This window comes from Apis mellifera, linkage group LG1 (genome assembly GCF_003254395.2).
Source record: "Apis mellifera strain DH4 linkage group LG1, Amel_HAv3.1, whole genome shotgun sequence".
Taxonomy (NCBI): domain Eukaryota; kingdom Metazoa; phylum Arthropoda; class Insecta; order Hymenoptera; family Apidae; genus Apis; species Apis mellifera.
The window spans coordinates 11865628-11885245 of NC_037638.1; the positions used below are offsets into that span (position 1 = coordinate 11865628).

General features: G+C 26.6%; 4 protein-coding genes across 20 annotated transcripts; 3 read left to right on the top strand and 1 right to left on the bottom strand.

Annotated features, from left to right (window-relative positions):
• Positions 1 to 569: 569 nt before the first annotated feature.
• LOC411526 (general transcription factor IIH subunit 2) lies at positions 570 to 19536 on the bottom strand. 6 transcript variants are annotated; one of them, XM_006570025.3, is made up of 8 exons: positions 19207 to 19536; positions 2254 to 2334; positions 1969 to 2170; positions 1768 to 1896; positions 1525 to 1698; positions 1181 to 1437; positions 849 to 1113; positions 598 to 739 (listed from the first exon to the last, which is right to left on the bottom strand). In XM_006570025.3, the coding sequence occupies exons 2-8, from the start codon at positions 2310 to 2312 to the stop codon at positions 608 to 610; spliced, it is 1218 nt and encodes a 405-aa protein (XP_006570088.2). In that variant the 5' UTR covers positions 2313 to 2334; positions 19207 to 19536; the 3' UTR covers positions 598 to 607. The 6 variants fall into 6 exon arrangements, with proteins under 6 accessions (XP_026300785.1, XP_006570088.2, XP_006570087.2 ...); XM_006570024.3 differs by lacking the exon at positions 19207 to 19536 and adding an exon at positions 12249 to 12387; XM_394997.7 differs by lacking the exon at positions 19207 to 19536 and adding an exon at positions 2793 to 2950.
• Positions 3080 to 10231, top strand: LOC409093 (flocculation protein FLO11). Of its 12 annotated transcripts, none has more exons than XM_006570020.3 (12): positions 3081 to 3526; positions 4411 to 4509; positions 4938 to 5080; positions 5162 to 5402; positions 5481 to 5644; positions 5707 to 5843; positions 6008 to 6217; positions 6317 to 6399; positions 6514 to 7122; positions 7267 to 7460; positions 7617 to 8844; positions 8963 to 10231. In XM_006570020.3, exons 2-12 carry the CDS (start codon positions 4455 to 4457, stop codon positions 9058 to 9060), a joined length of 3162 nt encoding a protein of 1053 aa, XP_006570083.1. In that variant the 5' UTR covers positions 3081 to 3526; positions 4411 to 4454; the 3' UTR covers positions 9061 to 10231. The 12 variants fall into 12 exon arrangements, with proteins under 12 accessions (XP_016770123.1, XP_016770124.1, XP_016770125.1 ...); XM_006570019.3 differs by having other exon boundaries at positions 3082 to 3526; positions 7267 to 7587; positions 7675 to 8844; XM_016914654.2 differs by having other exon boundaries at positions 3082 to 3526; positions 6514 to 6600.
• Positions 11087 to 12131, top strand: LOC113219225. The gene is made up of 3 exons (XM_026445009.1): positions 11087 to 11452; positions 11530 to 11674; positions 11740 to 12131. Exons 1-3 carry the CDS (start codon positions 11270 to 11272, stop codon positions 11931 to 11933), a joined length of 522 nt encoding a protein of 173 aa, XP_026300794.1. The 5' UTR covers positions 11087 to 11269; the 3' UTR covers positions 11934 to 12131.
• On the top strand, positions 14807 to 18023 carry LOC100577425. The gene is made up of 10 exons (XM_026444994.1): positions 14807 to 14855; positions 14931 to 15034; positions 15139 to 15334; positions 15405 to 15626; positions 15812 to 15976; positions 16051 to 16195; positions 16322 to 16489; positions 16555 to 16816; positions 16906 to 17223; positions 17284 to 18023. The coding sequence occupies exons 3-10, from the start codon at positions 15248 to 15250 to the stop codon at positions 17612 to 17614; spliced, it is 1698 nt and encodes a 565-aa protein (XP_026300779.1). The 5' UTR covers positions 14807 to 14855; positions 14931 to 15034; positions 15139 to 15247; the 3' UTR covers positions 17615 to 18023.
• Positions 19537 to 19618: the final 82 nt, after the last annotated feature.

Consider the following 19618-nt stretch of genomic DNA (forward strand, 5'->3'; position numbering starts at 1 on the left):
CTAAAACCTATTCTTAAAGTAACTACATTACCGGTCGCAGATTTCGGGTTTCTTAAATTTTGAAAGAAAAATTGTATATAAAAAAACTTTATCTCTTAAGTTTTAAGTTTTTTTCTTTAACTGTAATTAAATCGTTCTTCATCAACTTTCTAAAAATCTGTTAATAAAATAATAAACTGTGTTAGTAATAGATTGTTATTGCAACTTATTATATTAAAAACATTATGAATATAGATATATATATTAGATATTTTGATTAGAACAATTGTTTAATTTATTTATATAAATATATTTATTATATTTACATGAATTGCAAAAATAATTCTTTGTTACGTAAATATTTAACAAATTATTGTAAAAAAAAAACAAAAAAATATTTATTATTATTGTCTTTTCATTGATTTCTCTTTAATAAGAGAATATTTTTTATACGTATCAGTTAATTTCACAATATAAAAATTTTTCATATAAAACTAGCCCTAAGTTATAATATTTTCTATTAATATATTTCATTTAAAATTAATATATATCATTAATATATATCATCAAATTATTAAAATAAAAAATTATTAAAGTTATTAATTTTATTTTACATACATTAAATAAATTAAATTCTATCTGTGGATTTTTGATATGTATCAGGATTAGTAGCACAGCCTGGACATGTATGTAAAGATTCGTGAATAAATATTTCACAATCTAAACAAAATGTTTGATTACATTTATTGCAAATATATACCTGAAAAAGAATATTAAATATTTATATTTCAATATATTTTTAATTTACATAGTTTTCAAATTAAATTTGCAAATTAAATGTTTTTCTTGTTAAATCCCATTAATCATACCTTCTTATCTTTTTGTGAAAATATTTTTTGACAACCATAACAAATTGAAGGATGCTCAAATGTAACTTCTTTCCTATATTCAACTTCTTTGAAAGGTTCAACAGGAAATAAATAATGATAAGATCGTGCTAAATGTGGAGCAGATACCAAAGTTAATCCACATGCTCTACATTCTACTGGAAGCTCACAATGTTTACTTAGACATTGAGGGCAGAGATATCCTGTACTAAGAAGTTTAACAGATTCATCTGAACTTTCTGCATGACTGTAAAAAAAAAAAAAAATATTTTCTTGCTTCTATATTTACGAACTATTATATAAAAATAACTTACCACATGCAAACTGCCATAGCTGAATCATTTGTAGAAGAATGTAATGCATGATGAGGAAAACCCATTTTTACAAGAGCAGCATCTAATCTAGTAGCAGCTGGTGGTGGATCTATATGCATATTTAATTGTTCTTTGTAATGTTTATCATCTAGTGCAACACCATGCTCTCCACCAGTTGCGGTAGCCATTCTTTTACAAATATATAATTCAGCAGCCAATCCTATCACACTACACCTGACAGAATCTGATTTCATGTTCTATAATCAAAATTAATTATATTATTTCGATATAATTATTTTAATATATGTATATATATATATATATATATCATTATTAATATATACTTTAATAGTTTCATTGATATCTCCTGGATCACATGTTGTAAGTGCTCCCACTATTATAAGTATTTCCTTACTAGCATGTGATGGTAGAAGACGTAATGATTTTAAAGCTAATTCTATAGAATTTTGTAATGAAGGTTCACCTGCTGGAGTAATTTGTTGCATACTTTGTACTTCCTACAAATGAATAAAAATTTATAAAACAAAATGAATTTTAAATAAGAATATTTTTTCATGAAAGTTTACCTTAATATGTTTTTTAGAATTTCCAGTTAATTCGCTAACTTTTTCTGCTCTTTTATTCCTTGTAATAATTACCCCTAACTGACTAATAGGATTTTGATAAAAAAATTCTTCAATAAAATCTTCTAAAAGCTTAAATTAAGTTACATTTGTAAGTAAAAATTCAATAAAATAAATGATTATATATTATGTATTAATAAGCACCTTTAATGAACATAAAAAACGAGTTGGTTTTAAATCTTGAATAGACATTGATTCTGAAGCATCAAGAATTACATAAAGATGTCTCATCATTCCTAATCTAGCACCAATTTTTTTTTCCATCTGACGCTTTCTTTTAACATTGTGAATAATATCTGCAACTGATGCTTCCAATAATCCATGATCATCTTCTTTGATAGCTTCCCTTTGTGAGAATTATTTATGTAAAATAATTGTATAATTTATAACTTAATTTATTAAAATAATTTAAAAAATATTAATATATACCATGTCTTTTCATAACCAGTCTCCCATCTATATTCTTTCTCTTCTTCTTCATCAGCCATTTTTTAATTTCAGAAATAAATGCTGTAATTAAACATTTAATTCACTTAATTAATAAATTATATATTCAAATTTTCTTAAGAATTTAAAACAATGCTTATTTTACATAAATTTTATTTGAAGTTGAAAAAATAAGGTTAATGTTGTTTATATTATTACTATATTAGAAATGACGTATTAATATTATGATTGAAAAACTTATTGTATAAATTTTATTGTATACTTTTGAAATATTAATAATATAAAATTATAAATAAAAAAGAAACAAATTCTTGAAAAGATTTAATAAACTATAAAAACATGTATACAACTTTTACACGATATTCGGTTAACGTAAGCATTTATTTACTTTAAATTTTTCTTCATAAATTAGAATAAATATTAAGCATAGAGTTAAAGATTAAATATATCAAAGTAAAGAAACAATCAAAGTAAATAGAATTAATGATATAAAATTTATAAATCTATGAATAATAACTAACAAGTATTTTCGAAATTCTCTTGACATCAATTAACATAAACTTTCTTTTTCTAAACTCGATCCAATGCCGGAACATAGATAAATTTCATGCAGAAAAGCGGTACATTTGAAATAGATATTAAAGCATTTACAATTATATCTTTTTTCAAAAAATAAATTTTTTTTTTTTTTCAATAATTTTTCTCAGCTATAATATTTGAAGCATAAAATATAATTTTATAGAAGAAGTATCTCAATCAAAAGGAGATAAAATAGAATTAATGAATAACATTTTCCCGCCAAAAGGTAAGCTGTTGCCGTGGCGGGCAGGCGCCATGGCGCTACTGTCGTCAGACGCGATCACTGTTTTCATCCCATCTCGTGCGGCAACAGCAATTATCCAGATCAAGGAAATCTGATTTTTCTACGGTTTAGCAGGTGTAAGTCGATATTATTAGTTTGAAAGTCGATCGCGTTGAAATCGGTAACGGACAAGTGTGTTCGAAAAATATTCATGGATAGACAGGAAGTGAATAGTCGAAGAGAGTTTTCGTGACGAGAGCCATCTTGACGAGCATCGGCTTGCTCATGATAGACAGAGGACGAGTCTGTGGCGGCGGCGGCAGCGGCAATGGCATCGTTTCTAAATGTTTCTGTAAATTCTAAACACCCCTGTTATCTGCAATTAGAATAGCTGCATTTATCGGTAACGATCTTTCACGGTGAACCGGTTATTATTTCAAGATCGAATTATCTGTGAGTTTTATTCGTTGGTAACTTACGCCACTGGCCGCGTTTACAATGACTCCATGCTGTGTGTCTCGACGTCTTACCATTTATGCGGGAATTCATTTAATTTAAATAAAAGGTTCTGCAAAAAATATCCTATGAGAATGTTTGAAATCATAGACGATTTATAAAATTATCAATGACAGCAGTATGTATGGAGTGATCCTTTAAATTACCGTAACAACGACAGTGGTGTCTTGTTAAAAAATGTTCGCAGTTCGATTTCCACCGGCATGTTGCGTGTAAATTTTTCTGACGCCCGCGAAACTTCGAACTCCGAATGTTACGATTTTTTTTCTCTTTTTATTTTCGTATATTACAAATGAAATATGAAAGCATCTTTAGGTTATTTATTTAAAAAAAAAGAATATTTTTTCATTAAAGTTGCAGTAATAAATTTCTAAAATTAATTTAAAAAGATACATTTATGCATTTTTTAATTAATATAAATTAAAAATTTTATATAAATTTATTGTATATAAAATTACTAATATATATCATAAATGTTGAAGTAATTAATTTTAATTTCTTTAATAAGCCTAAATAATTTAATTAGTTTAAAATTTTAAACTAATTAAATTAATTTTAATAACAAATTATAATTTATTTAAAATAAAACATGCTCAAATATATATTTTGTTAAATATATAATTGAATAATGAATTTAAAATTTGTAATATAATTTTTAAAAAATAAATAGAATTTATTTACATTATCTTTAATTATTTATTTTATTATATTACTTAATATAATTATTATATACATAATATACAATATTATGTATATAATAAAATATATATATATATAATTTTCTATGATAAATAATAAAAAAAATTATATTCTTTTTATAGAAAGAAATATTGTGGATAGAGATTCAAATACTTTATTAAACAAAATGGAGGGTGGCGATGGCCCTTCGGCCATCAGTAGTAATCCTACTGCTATTAAAGGTAATATTTGTGATTTTTCATTAATTTTATTCTATGTAAATAATTAACTTATTCTATGTCTGTAAATATATATGTATAAATATTAAATTTATTTAAAAAAAATAGAATATAATTATATAATTAAATAATGTTAATTATAAAATAAAATATTAAATAAAATAAATTTTAATTTACTGAATTAATTTATTATATAAATTCAATATATTTTTATTATAGATAATTTGTAACAATAAAAAAATCATTAATAAGAATCATTAAAATAATAATCATGAATATCTTAGCATGATGAAAATTAGTCAATTTCAATTCTGAGTTAATATAATTCTTCTGTAAATATAAAAAAAAATTTTTTATTTAAAATAGTTTAAAATAGTGTATGTACTTATAGATTAAATATTAAAAAATAATAAATTTTATTACATCATTAGCTGCACAAGAAGAGATGGGAAGATTAGATGTTCTTGTGTGTGGACAGTGCCATTCAGTTTTTCATTTTATTGAAGAATTTCAAGAACATCGTACAAAAGAAGGCGCTTGTACCCAAATTTCACATTTTCGTGAAAATAGTAATGTTAGTAATTTTAATTCTCTAAATATATATTAGATAATTATATAATTGAGAAATAATATAATTATTTTGTTATTAATATAGAATGAACAAAAAGCACAAGTTTGGGCTTTTCTTTTATGGAAAGATTCCCAAATCCAACAAGAGGGTTCAGATAGAGACTCAACAAACTCATGGAAGTTATATCAAAAATGGTGTAAAATGGATACGCACATAAGGGATTCCTGGATTGCAGCTGGGAAAACCATTCAAACATTTACAAAAATTAGTAATGCAAAAATGCAAGATGTACCAAGACAAAATCAAATAAGTTCTAATGCAGAAGGTGGATTTTTTGCAAACAATTTTTTGTTTTATTCTTATTAAATGAACAGTGTTCTAAAGTTATTCTGTATTTTTACAGGAAAACCAGTAGTTGTTCGTAAAGTAATTAGGAACGGACAGCCAGAAGATGATAGTAAAAAAGATAGTAAAATTTCAGAAGCAAAGAATCAAAAAAGTAATGAATCTTTTGATGAAGTAGAAAAAAAAGAAAAACCAAAATTGAAACCTACAATAAAACTTAAGGTTAGTTTCGTCATATGATTATTTTATCATTTAAAGACTTATAATTTATTGCAATATTATAGGCTAAATCTAATAAAGCTGGCGATGAAGATAGAGATTCGAGTGATGAAGAATACACAGTAGAAAAGATATTAGCAAAACGATTTAATCCGAAAAAAAGATGTTCAGAATATTTATTAAAATGGGAAGGTCTTGGACAGTAAGTGTAATTTATGAAATATTTTGGAATAAAAGAATCATAAATTATATTATATATAAAAGAAATTAATTATAAAAAAATTATAATGAAAAAGATATTAAAAAATTATAGAAAAAGATTAAAAATACAAATATTTATAATAAAAAAAATACAAACAATTACAGTGAACATAATAGATGGGAACCCGCTGAGAATGTAGCCACATGTAAACATTTATTAGAAGAATTTGAAAGAAATCTTGCTAAGCAAAAAGAATTGAAAGCTGCTCAGCAACAAGCAAATGCAAAAGCAGCAGGCCGAGGCGGTAATCCTGCTCAAAAAACAATTATAAAATCAGATGCTAAACCTGGACCAAGTACTGCAGCTCAAGTAGGGTAAGGCAATTATATTTTGCCTAAAATTTTATAAAATTGTCAGCATATATTTTACATTCAATAGAATACTGCCTTAAGTAATAAATCTTGTGTATGTAGACGACCCATGCGTTCAAGTAAATCAAAAGCAATGGATCAAGTGAAGCAATGGTGCGGTTCAATGAAAGACGAAGATAATGACCGTATGTATATATTTATAACACGGTTCAAATTAGTTTTTATAATTTTTCTTAGAATTTTTATATTTATTACGCACATAAAAAGAAAAATATACCAACAAATGTATATTTTTTTAGTACTAGGAAAAAGGAGAATGGATTATTCCGAGAGCGATTCTGAGGATGGAGGCAGTAGCGCTGCTAAACGAGCGAAAGGCGACACAGGTAGTGATGAAGATTGGACTGGAGAGTCCGAGGAGGAAAAATTATTGGGTCGAAGCGATGTGATTCAACGCGCATTTAATCGTGCCAATGCTCAATCGAACGGGTCTAACAGAGCAAGTGGTTCGTCTTCAGATCTTGCGACTTCATTGGGACTTCAATCTCCCGAAGGAGCAAAATCTAACCAACCACCGGTTTTAGTCGCGAATGCCAAAGGAGTCGTTAAAGTTGATCCAAAGCAAATGCCAAACTTAACATCCGGCGTGTACGTAATGTCACGGAAAGATGGCATCATCAAGTTGGATTCGTCCCCTAGCGGAAAATTGGCTGTAAAAGGTTCGCCGACTACACAAGGTGTTTTGATGGTTCAAAATCGAGATAATACTAATGTAGTGAGGAAGCAAGTAATATCCGCATCGCAATCGAATTCTGTTACACCGGTAAAAGTGGTTTCTAAAATGGATGGAAGTCAAGTAGTAACCCAGATGAAAGTAGTTTCTAAACCTGTTACGAGTAAAGCAGGAGGTACACAGAAAACAGAGCCTATAAAGATCCAGCCGAAACCAGATCCGACACAGTTACCGCAGATACATGTCGTGACCGCGGTGCCGGCTCCCATAACTTTGCAACCAAGAATAAGTACAGGAATACGTCCTGGACCTGTTACAGGCCAACGCAGTGCGGACGGTCGTCCTTTGTTACCGAGACCTCCACTGCGTGCGACGACACCAACTAGCGTACTCGGAATTGGATCAACAATTCGCACACCTGTTAGGGCACCAGCCCCGAGACAAGTTCAGTCCCAGCAAACGCGTCAGGTGCTACAAAAACGTACAACAGCTGTAACTACGCAAAGTAACTCGGTGAGTCCTGGAAATGTTACTCAGATTAGACCGAAGTTTACGGTGCTTAGTCCACAGCCAAAGCAAGTGGTAAAGTCTGGAACTAGTCCAGTGCAACAGGCTAAACAGTCGCCGAAAACACCAGTTGGTAAGCCACAGTCATTATTATCTCCGCAGCAAAAATTATTAATGGCAAAAAGGAAAGCTCAAGAAGCAGCGGGTATCGTTAAACCAGGTGGCCGTGGCCTCCTAGCAGCTGCTCGTACCACTGCCGGCCGAGGTAGAGGGAAATTGGCTGAAACACCAGCGAACACTCCAGGAAATAAACTGAAAGAAAGTAAATTGGCGGAGGGTGATGGACTTCACATGGAATTCCACGAAGTAGGATCCGAAGAAAGTAGCAGCGAGGGTGAACCAGAACTTCCACCTCCCGAAGCCGATACCATTGCTACTACGGAACCTGACAGTCCTCCTAGGCCGTTCACTCTCTGTCCATTGACGGGACGCATCATTGGACCAGATGGTGAACCAGTCGAACAACCAGCCGAACCAGAGCCCGAACCTGAACCTACTGGAGCACCATTGTCCACTATCAAAACAAACACAACCACATCAGAGAGTATAGACGTCACCGCTACAACTACCACCACGGAATTAGTTCTACCTTCCCTTGATTCTCTTACAGAAGGTGGTGGAATAATGAGAGTCGAAATGAGTCCCGGTGGAACAACGGGTACAATTGTTCAAACCAGTGAATCAGCGCAGATCAATTTGACAAATGTATCCGTTCCTGCACCGGATCTTCCGTGCTTGGATGATACAGCTCCTGCTGTCACTACGCCAACTACAACCACAGCAACACCATTGACAGAAGCAACCTCGGCCAGTGAATCCTCTATCACAGCGGGATTGACTACAGCTACAGTTACCTCGACTAGCACAATAGCAATAGCTTCTACTGATGTAACTAAAGCTGAAGAAAAAATATCGGAAGAGAGGAAGGTAGCTGAGGATACATCGAATTTAGTAACAATAACAGGCGAGGATGGTGTTGTTTACCAAGTGGCTGGTCAAGCTGAAGATGGTCAAACGTTATTGGTGACTCGAGACGCTGATGGCGAACAACAATGCGTATATGTTACCACGGAACAACAAGGAGACGATGGATCCGTATTAACGTTGGACCATGCTGTAGCAGAAGCTGTAGCTCAGTTAATACCTGACCAAGTAAACCTGGCTTCGCAGTTCTATGTGAAGGAAGGTGGAGCGGAACCTACCGAGAATCCAATGGTAATGTCTATTATGGACAACACAAATACAGCAGATGTGGCAGAGGGACAGGAAGACGGTGATGGTCATGGCCAAGTTGTAGCTCAAGTCGTACAAGCAGAAGAACCTACTCCAGGTAATATCAAATTTTAATCATTCATTTTATTAAAATTAAAAAAAAAAAAAGATTGATATAATAAAAAAAAAAAAATTGAACGTTGAAATATTAAAATTTCATTGTATCATTATATTAGGTGGCACCAGAAGAGTAGTTTTACTCTTGCCCGATGGAAATCTGATGATGACGGAAGTGACGGAAGAACAATATGCTGCACTTGGACTCGGCAAGTGAAGAGACATTTAATATTAATATCATGCGGAATGAATAAACGATGATGCATCGAACTATACATTTTACAATGGAAGTTGTACGCTTAAGGGGTGATCGTGGGTTGTATATATGTAAGAACGTTCACTTCGTACAGTTGCGATGGACAAAATTATTTACAATTTTTCCAGCTAAAATAGGTACAATGAGAAAAAGAAAGAAATAAACGCATAGCTGGTGTACTGTAAAAAAAAAAAAAAAAAAGAAAAATGAAAAAAAGAAAAAAAATAACAGGATCGAAAATACAGAAATCTAGAATTTAGATTAATGGATAAATAATTATGTTTTAGAAATTCATGTTTCAGTGTCCTAAATCCGCCGGAATTTTAATTTTTATTTGTTTAATTTATAAATGCGAAGAAAGAAAAAACGAAAAAATGCGAAAGGAAACATATTGCATCTTCAATAAAAAAAAAAAAAAACCAATACCATTATACGTTTGAACTAAGCATTGTATTTGTAGGATAGTGAAGTATAATATCTGGGGTTTTATATTTTCCACACAATACAATAACAGGCTTTTAATAAAGACCTTTATTCCCCGCATACAAAGTCCAAGCTTACATAGCGCAATATATTTAATCAAGTTCTAGAAGCGTCGTGAGGAGTGTACCAGTTATCAAAAAAAAAAAAAAAAAAAAAAAAAAACAAACAAACAAATTGGCACTTAAGAGTGTAAATATTATTATTATTATTATTTAAAAAAAAAAATTAAAAAAAATTTAAAAAAAAAAAGAGGAAGAAAAAAGTCGAAAATTAAATTACTCCTATCGCGATGAGTTTTTAAAGCTTGAACCTAGTTTGACTCTGTTCTAATATCTTCGTAAATGATTAACATAAATCTAATAATTTCTTCTTTGATTTATATATAGTTCAAGTAATGTTGAAGATTAATACAAATTTAATAATAAACTTGATATTATTATTATAAATTAACTTACGCGAGCACAAGAAAAAATATTTCTTTTTGTCTTATTCTTTCTCTTTTTAAAATTTTCTTTTTGCGTTTCATGGACTGTATGCTTATTCTTGATATATTAAAATAAGTGCACTCTTATAAAAAGAATAAACACATAACTTTTAAACCTATAAAGCTTTGACGAGAAAGAAAAAAAAAAAAAAAAAAAAAAAAAAAGAACAGAAAAATACAGTGTTGTTTAAATGGAACATCACGCGCGTCTCATTATTATCAAGCTCCCATTCCTTTCCAGGTTGCTCGATAGTTATTACACGTACAATTAATCGAAGATTTATTTTCTACAATGCTTAATAACACAATGACCGCTTTTACGAAACATATACTTTTGAGAAAGAAAGATGTATTAATTTTTTTATATGTTAAGACGAAGAGATTTATGTAAAAATTGATGGACTTATTGTACACGCGATATAATACGTTATAGACATTACATGACAACATTAAGAATCTGTGAGATCTTTTTTGCTTGTTTGTATTATTAGATTGTACAAAGCGTAATCTATAGTGTCATAAGTACACGTGGAAGAAATGGAGGAAAAAAAAAAAAAAAACATTTTAGAAAAAATGCATATAATATTTATGCGTGTTAAATAAACAATTATACATACATGTATATGTATATGAAATTTAAAACGAGAAAAAAACATGAATTCTTTCATATTCATGAATTACGGATAATAAATATAAATAAGTGTACCTTATTGTGATTAAATCGCGGGCACGTTAAGCGCGAAATCGGACGTTTTCGTGGATTTTAATATCTAATATAGGGTTAAACTAGATTCAAGCGTTTAATTATAAGCAGTCTAAGACTCGCAATAAAAATAAAAAAGGAAAAAACTGCACGAAACAAGAACTATTATTAATTATATCTCAGTATAAAAAGAAACTATTTTGCACGAAGTATGGCCAGGAATATAAAATCCTAGTATTTTACTAATGTAATCCTTTTGTACATAGAACTTCATTCTCTAAACCTTTATATAAAAAAAATTGTTTCCAAATAAATCATAGTCTTAAAATTAATCTATGTATTTTTTCTTAACTTATTCATCAAGTTTTGATCATTTATTTCTCAATCACAATGTATATAATTTTTGTTTTACGTTTTGTTTGAAACGAAATAGCATGCAATACTATTTGTGATTTCATTTGTTAATAAAAATTTTGTTTACAAATTTTTTTTTCCAGAAAATGAATCCTGAAGGTTTTATCAATATGGCCAATAATATGGACAAAGATAAATATGCACAATTTATTCAAAGAAGACTTCAAAGCATGCAATCCAGGAATCGTAATTGGAAAATGTCGTATAATATCGTTAAAACTGCTCAGAAAAAAGTAGTTCTACAACATAAATCAAATATTTTACTTTATGTTAGTATATTGATATTTTTAAGAAATCAAAGTATTATACAAAAGTAACGAGATAAGAACAAGAATTATTTTTATAGTCTTATAAAAGTAAATTAAAAGGTGCTTGTCCAGTTCAAATACAAGCATTGAAAGAACACATTCAAAAGGATTTGGAGCCTAAATACGATGAATCAAAGTCTATAGATATTGATTTTGATGAAGAAGAGAAAGAAGAAGACCTAGGTTTAAAATTGAAGAAATATAACTATTTTATAATTATATCTCTTTCTGAAATATAAATATTTTAGACGTTCATCCCAGCGAATTAACAGTAGAATTACCAAAATTAAAAACATGGGATATGTACAAAAAATTGGTAGAAGAATCACGATTAAGACCAAAAGTAAAATGTATTCCTGAACAACCAGTAATAGATGTCTCAACCTTATCAAAAGTTTATTTCAAATACCAGTATATTCATCAAATATTTACTTTACTTTAAGAAAAATCTTTAATTTTATAATTTTCTATTTTTAAAATCATAATTTTTAATTTTAGAATTAAAAAATATATTATATCACGAATAATTGTGAAAAAAAAACCCGAAAAAAGTATAATAAAATTAAAAAAGCAAAGAATTTTAATGGCAAACACGAATTACATAGAATTTAAAAATTTTGAACTGAAGAAAGTATATAAGGTTGGTTTCCACTTTTCTTTTCTTTTTGCATATCGCATATTTTAATAATTGATACTTTCTTTTTTTTTTTTTTTGCACGATAGAAAATAATTACGGTAAAAAATATTGGTAATATACCTGTGAGATATCATTTAAGAAAACAGCCATATCATTCTAAATTCTGGATTATAATAAAACCGGTGATCGAAAATAAAAATATTATTCCACCGGGATTGACAGTACAGTTGATCGTTTTCTTCCGTTGCGATGAAATCGATACACCAGACGAGATATTGATAATAAAAGTTCAACACGGAAGTCCAGTGACCATTCGAATGTGCGGATACAAAGATCCTCCCCATTTACTCGGTACAAAATCTCTATCTACAAAAAAAAAAATAATGAAATAAGAAATTAAAATGTAAAAACAGAAATACTGTTTTATTAAATAAAATTTCTTTTTTTTTTTTTTATAGGAATTTGCCAATCGGATGAAATATCTTTTAAATATTCGAATATGAGATTAAATCAAGATTGGCAGCCAGAGATAGAAATGTCATTCGATAGTTTAGATACATTCTATGTACGATACATAATAATTATTCTAATCTTATAATTGATATTTGATTTCTTATGGTTTCAATTGGTAACAAATGGTTATTCTATTAATTATAATAAAAACTTATTATTTGCTTTTAGCATTTTTTTTTTTTTTGAATTTTATAACATAAAAAGAATGTAATATTAAAATAAATGACTATAAGAAATTTTTCGTCACCTATTCGAACAATAAAGGATTATCACATCATGATTTTAATTTTTTTAGAGTGAAAGTGTTAAGACCGACTCTCTATTGACATTGACAAGCGAGGATGACAATAATTTCATAAGCATGATTTTCGATTGCAAAAGAAGTTTTATTGGAGAGGAAGTTTATGTACCTATAAAATTGAAAAACATCGGTGGAAATGGACGATTTTTCATAATAAGTGAGATCGATTGGTTCTCCATGAACATTGCGGTAAAAATTATCTCCCTTTTTTAACCCGTTTAATAATATTTTATACATTTTTATACATTTTATATATATTTTTTAACAGGATATCTCAGATAAAAATATTTTGAAATTATCCTGTTTTACTGTATGGCCAGCATATTTTTTATTGAATAAAAACGAAGAAATGATTTTCCATATGAAATTTGCACCAGAATGCTTTGGCATTCATGTAAATTAAAAATAATTCACAATCAGTATAAATACCATCATTATATTATACTAATATATATATATATAAAATATAATTATATTATACTAATTTCATTCAATCATTTTTTTTAATATTTACTTTAACAGGCGGAAAAAATATACATATTATGTAGTAATTGTACCCTAATTACAACTGAAATAATCGGAGATGGATTATTATATGAACCAAATTTCATCCAGCTTAGTAAAGTATCTATAAATTTAATTAAAAATTCTTTATATCCTTACATATAATATTAATTAATAATAAATTAATGATATTAAACACAAATTACAAAATTATACACCTATGATAAAGATAGAAGAAGATAAGAATTAAAATAAGTAAAATTACAGCATTTGAAAAAAATAGAATCATGTAAAAGAGATGTGGATAAATACTCGAACTATTATATAAACTTGAGCACTGATACTCCTGATGGTGTTGGACAATGCATTATTCCCGTAAATAATGTTAGGTATAACATAACTTTTTTTTTATAAATTTAATAAGAGAAAAAAAATTCTATCGACAAAATACAACAAATTTTAATTATTTCGCCCAGTGAGATAAGCATGTATTTTTCTTGGAAGAAACGAAACGTGCAACCAAAAAATAATAAAATAAACGAAGAGAATTATTTTCCGTTACAACTTCTTCATATTGAACCAGATCATGGAATTTTTGCACCAACTTCTATTCATTATTTCACAGTAACTGCTGATTATACAAATTTACAGCCAAATTATTATTTTGCTGTTCTACAGTAAGTCTGTGATTAAAAAAAAAAAAAATTATCACAAATAATAGTATGATAAAAGTAATTTTAAATTGAAATTATTTTAGATTATATATAGAAGATATACCGATCGAGGCGATTTCACAGGAAATAGAAGTAATAACTAAAAAATGCACTAAGAAACGGCGAAAATGCAAGAAAGTAAATTATTTTCACAATTTTTTTCATCAACTTATATCTATTAATGGAATATTAATATTTTTTTTTTAAAAATACTTGTCGTTAGTCTGTAGACATTTGGGTTGCCGATGTTGAAATTTGGTTGCAATTCATGATGGATGATAAAAGTGAAATGTGCGTTGATTTTAATATTGAATTAATTTATAATCTTTTTAAGATTTTCATGGTAATGGTTATACATTTATATATATATATATAAGCTTTCCTGAAAAAAAAAATATTCTAATATGAAGTAATATGAAGTAAACATAATAATATATAATTCGATCTCTGATTAAATTGCTGTAATATTTATCAAAAATTATAATGAATTTTTTTTTTTTATAATAGTATACAGAAAATTCTGAAATATAATTACAAAAATTATATTTCAGCGATCAAGAAAGTGAAGAAACAAAATATATCATAGTACAGGATTACGAATATTTTCAACGAGATTATGAAGAAGAAGAAGAAGAAGAAGAAGAAGAAATAAGCGAAATAGAATTTAAAGAAGAATATAAATCAACATCTCAATTAGTAAGATTTTTATTAATTTTTCATTCATTTTCATTTTTTATAAAATTGAATATGAATCTATATAATATTACATAGATAGATGATGAATTATTCTCTCATTTCGATCTGATAAATCTAAAACAATTCGAACCATTATGGCAAAAAAAAATAATAAGCATAGGTATCATCAGACCTACAAGGCATGTATTTAAAATAAAATAAAATTTTAAAATAATTTATATTCATAAAAAATATATCATTTTATTAAAATTATTATTGAAATTATTATTATATTATATAACAGGACTTTGTATATTGGCATAGAAGAAACTTATGTTTTAGTATTAAGAAATCTCGCTAATAATTCCTTAAATTATTTATGGGGAGAAGTTAATGGTTTAGATTCAACAAAAATGAAACTTTGTGTATGTCCTGAAAAAGGAGAAATATTGGCTGGAAATACCCAAAAAATGGAGATAATTATTACGCCTATAAAAGAGGTTCGATGTTTATTTAATTTTTTAAAAATATAATTTAATTTTTCTTTATTATTATTACTATATTTTCTAGGGGGTCGTACAATCATTATTTATACCATGTTTTGTAGGAAATTTACATAAAATAATAATATTAGGAATTGAATGTTTTATTGAACCGCTTTATGTGACGTTTTATTTTCCTTTAAATGACAAAATGTCATTAGAATTAAATAATAATTTTGTTAAAGTCGAATGGCGGACAGACAGTTTTAAATTCGCTTTTGATATGGCAGAAAAATCTAAAAAATATATGGTACGTTTAATTTAAATTTTGTCGAAAATAATTTTTTATAAAATAAAAAATCTTTTCATTAATTTTATTTTATTCAAAAACATGTAAACTAACAATTATGATATTAATATTTTAAATTATTACATCAAAAAAAATTACATTATAAAACAAAAATGAATAATTAATATTAATACACAATTTTCTAGAAAATATTAAACAAGTATAAAAACCGAGAAGAACGAGAAATAATGAATATGGATTTAGATCAAGGAGAGATTCTTAAAGATGCTTCAACAGATCCTTTGATACAAGAAACGATTGAAGAATCAAACGAATATTTTCCGAATACTTCTGAAATCAATAATTTTCAAGTAATCAATAGTTTTTGACAATTCAAAAAAAAAATAGTAAATGAATTATTATAATCTGTATATCAAATTTATAGACAAGCAATTTGAGAGTACAAATTGATAATAATTATTCACAAAATACAATTTCTTCTGGAAATATCATACCATTTCATCAAAGATATCTTCCATTAATTACACAACCTATTGTAATAGAATTTTTAAATTTACCATTGAGAACAGGTATTTTAAGTTTTTATTTTATTTTTAGATATTTTTAAATTAAAAATACATATTTTTCAAAATGATATAATAAGATTCAAAAATAAATAAATTTATATTTCCAATAAAAATAATTATAATTTTCAGTGCGAAAGAAAACTTTTATAATAAAAAATGAAACTTCAATTCCAACTAATTTTTGGCTTAGTATAAAGAATTTTTATCCTATCAGATGTGTATGTGAATGGAAATCAAAAAAAGATCTAATTAAATCTATTTATAAGCGAGTGTTTGGTCAAAAAAAAGGATTAGTAGGTAACATATCATTTATTTATGAAATTATCAAGTTAATTAGAGATTATTATTTTCTCTTTTTACAGAAGAAACATTATATAAAGCAAAACAATCTGGATCAGGTATAGTAATTTATGTCGATCCTTTAAATTCAGATATTGGTCCTTTCAAAGCCATATCTGTAGATATTTATGTTTTCGCTGATACATGGGGTATTTATATGGATGAATTAGAAATAAATATTATTGGTTTACCAAAGTATACCATAGGAATATGTGTACAAGTTGTTGGATCACCAATTACATTATCAATTTCTGATAGAAATGAATTTAATATACCTGTCATCAAGTATATTTAAAAATATATTTCAATTTCATTTTAATCAATTTTGAAAAAATGCAAATTTTTTTCTCATTCTAAAAAATATATATTTGCAGATATGGAATTGAAGCTATAGGTATGCGTTTAAATGAGAGAAAAATATTATTGACAAATACAAGTGTAATACCTATAGCTATTAATTGGCATACATTTTTAGTTAAACCAATTATAAAAAAAATGCCTTTTAATATACTATTTAGCATACAGACTCCATTTACTGACAAATTAGCAGCACAATTAAGATTAAATAATAAAAAAACTGAGAGTGAAATACACTTAGAAGAACATACAAATTTTTCTTCATCAAAGAATTTAAATACATGTGATTCTTTTGAAATTAATGATATAACTGACTCTACAACATCTAGTTATATGTAAATATTTTTAATATCAGTATTTAATTATTAAAAGTATAAAATTACATTTTATTTTAGGGAATCCTCATTTATAACTTCATCTGGAATATCTAACAGTGAAATTCTAATAAATAAGCATTCCAAAAATAAATGTGACAATTTAAAGTGTAATCATAATCATAAACATGATTGTAAAATTTGTCTCAAAAACTCAAAGAGAAATGACATTGAATTAAAAATTTTAATACTTCCTTATTATGGTTTAATTAATACAAAAATTTGCAAAGTAAAAAGATATTTAAAAATAAAATATTTTTTGAATATGATAAAAGATTTTTACATTTTAATTTACGTTTCAAGGTTACTCCAAAAGAAATGTTCATTTCACCCAAAAGTAGTGTGTCTCTAACTATTAATATACAACTTGATAAATATAAATTTATCAAGGAAATTGATAAATTTATTGAAGGAGAATTTTTTTGCAAAATTCTTGGATTTTTACGAATTTCACCAAGCGATATGTTTGTACAACTAGCTAATAATATAAATTAATATTAAAAAATGATAGTGTCATAAGATATTTTCTCATAACAGGTATAAGGATAATTATTATGTTAGACAGACAGAAAAATATTTTTCTCCTATAGAAATTGATGTTACTGCAAATATTATTAAACCTCGATTATACTTCAATATTTCAACATTTGATAAAACATTTATATGTTGTGCTAATGAAGTAATGCAAAGTAAAACAAAACAAATAGAGTATGTATATATAAAATTACAGGTATTTTTCTTTAAAAAATATAGAAATTACATACTGGATTATTTATCTAATATATTTTCTTTAGATTAACAAAAAAATTTTTATTATATAATAATAAAAATTATAAAATAGAAATATTTTTGGAAACATATGACCCATTTTATATTAAATCTATTGCAATACATACAAAATCATATCAATGTAGAATTGGAATTTTATGCATAAATCCAAATGAATATGTTGAAGTAATGTTTTTATTTTTATCTTAAATAAAATATTATTTTTATCTTAAATAATAAAATAAATTTTACATTTATATTTTTTTTTTTATAGATAAAAATAATATGTATTGTAAAAGAGACATTAATTAAAACTATATTGAACACAAATCAAAATTTTTATTATCCAAAAGTCACATTAAAAGAATCATTGCACATTACATATTCTGATAAATATATAGAGGTATTAATTATCTTTCATTTTTTATTCTGCTTCAATTTAAATAATTGTACATTAAATTTGTATATTTTCAGGATATAGATTTAATTTTACAAATATGGTTTCCAATATTAAAATTATCATCATATACATTAGATTTTGGTGTTGTTTATGTAGGTGATACAAAGAAATTAACATTAATAATCAAAAATTTGTCAAGTATAATTAAATTTATTTTTTTCAATAATTGTTATACTAAATATTTACTTTAATATATATATTTTAATTAAATCTAATTATTTAATTTTTTACAGTATGTAATGTAAATTTTAAAATAAATCAAAAGTTTATGATCAATGATTTTATAATTGATCAAAAATGTGGAACATTATCAAATCGTTACAATCATGAAGATGGATATTTTACAATCACAGTATCTTTTCAACCAAAGTAACTTAATTAATTAAAAATATTTTATTATTCATTATATTAATCATTATATTCAATAACTATTGTATATACAGAAAACCAGGACAATTAGTTGAAACATTAGAAATATTAACAGATATCCCACATAATATAGAAGAATGTCAACTTTATGGAGAAGGTACATTAGATGAAAAATATCATATTCCAGGTGTATAAAAAGATAAATAATTATATTTCTACTTTAGACTGATTGAAAATAATAAAGGTTTATAAAAAAAAAATTAAAATATTATATATTGTTATTAGTGAGGATTATATACTCTTAAATTATAATATAAATGTGCAAAATAGAATATAAATATTCATACCAATAACATAATTCCATGACGTTACATAAAACATAATACAACAGGAAAATTGAGACATTTTAACTCAAAACATATTAGCACTTGAAAATTTTAAACCGGTTTTTTTATTAATTTAACGAATATTTACGATTGTATTACGAATATAATTACGATTAACAACAATTGATTAACACTATAATATAATTAAATTCATTCACGAGAAAATAAAAAATAATATGAGCACAAACGTAACTTTATAACTATATAATCTTAGTCATTGATAAAATAGTTCGTTTTTCTATAATTATATTATTGGAATTTATAATAAGGAAAAAATACATTTTCGCTCTCATGAGTGTGGGCCTTTCTACGATCAGTCCAGTATTTATTCACCGATATACTTTGGAATTTTTGATGACTTACTGTGTTCTCT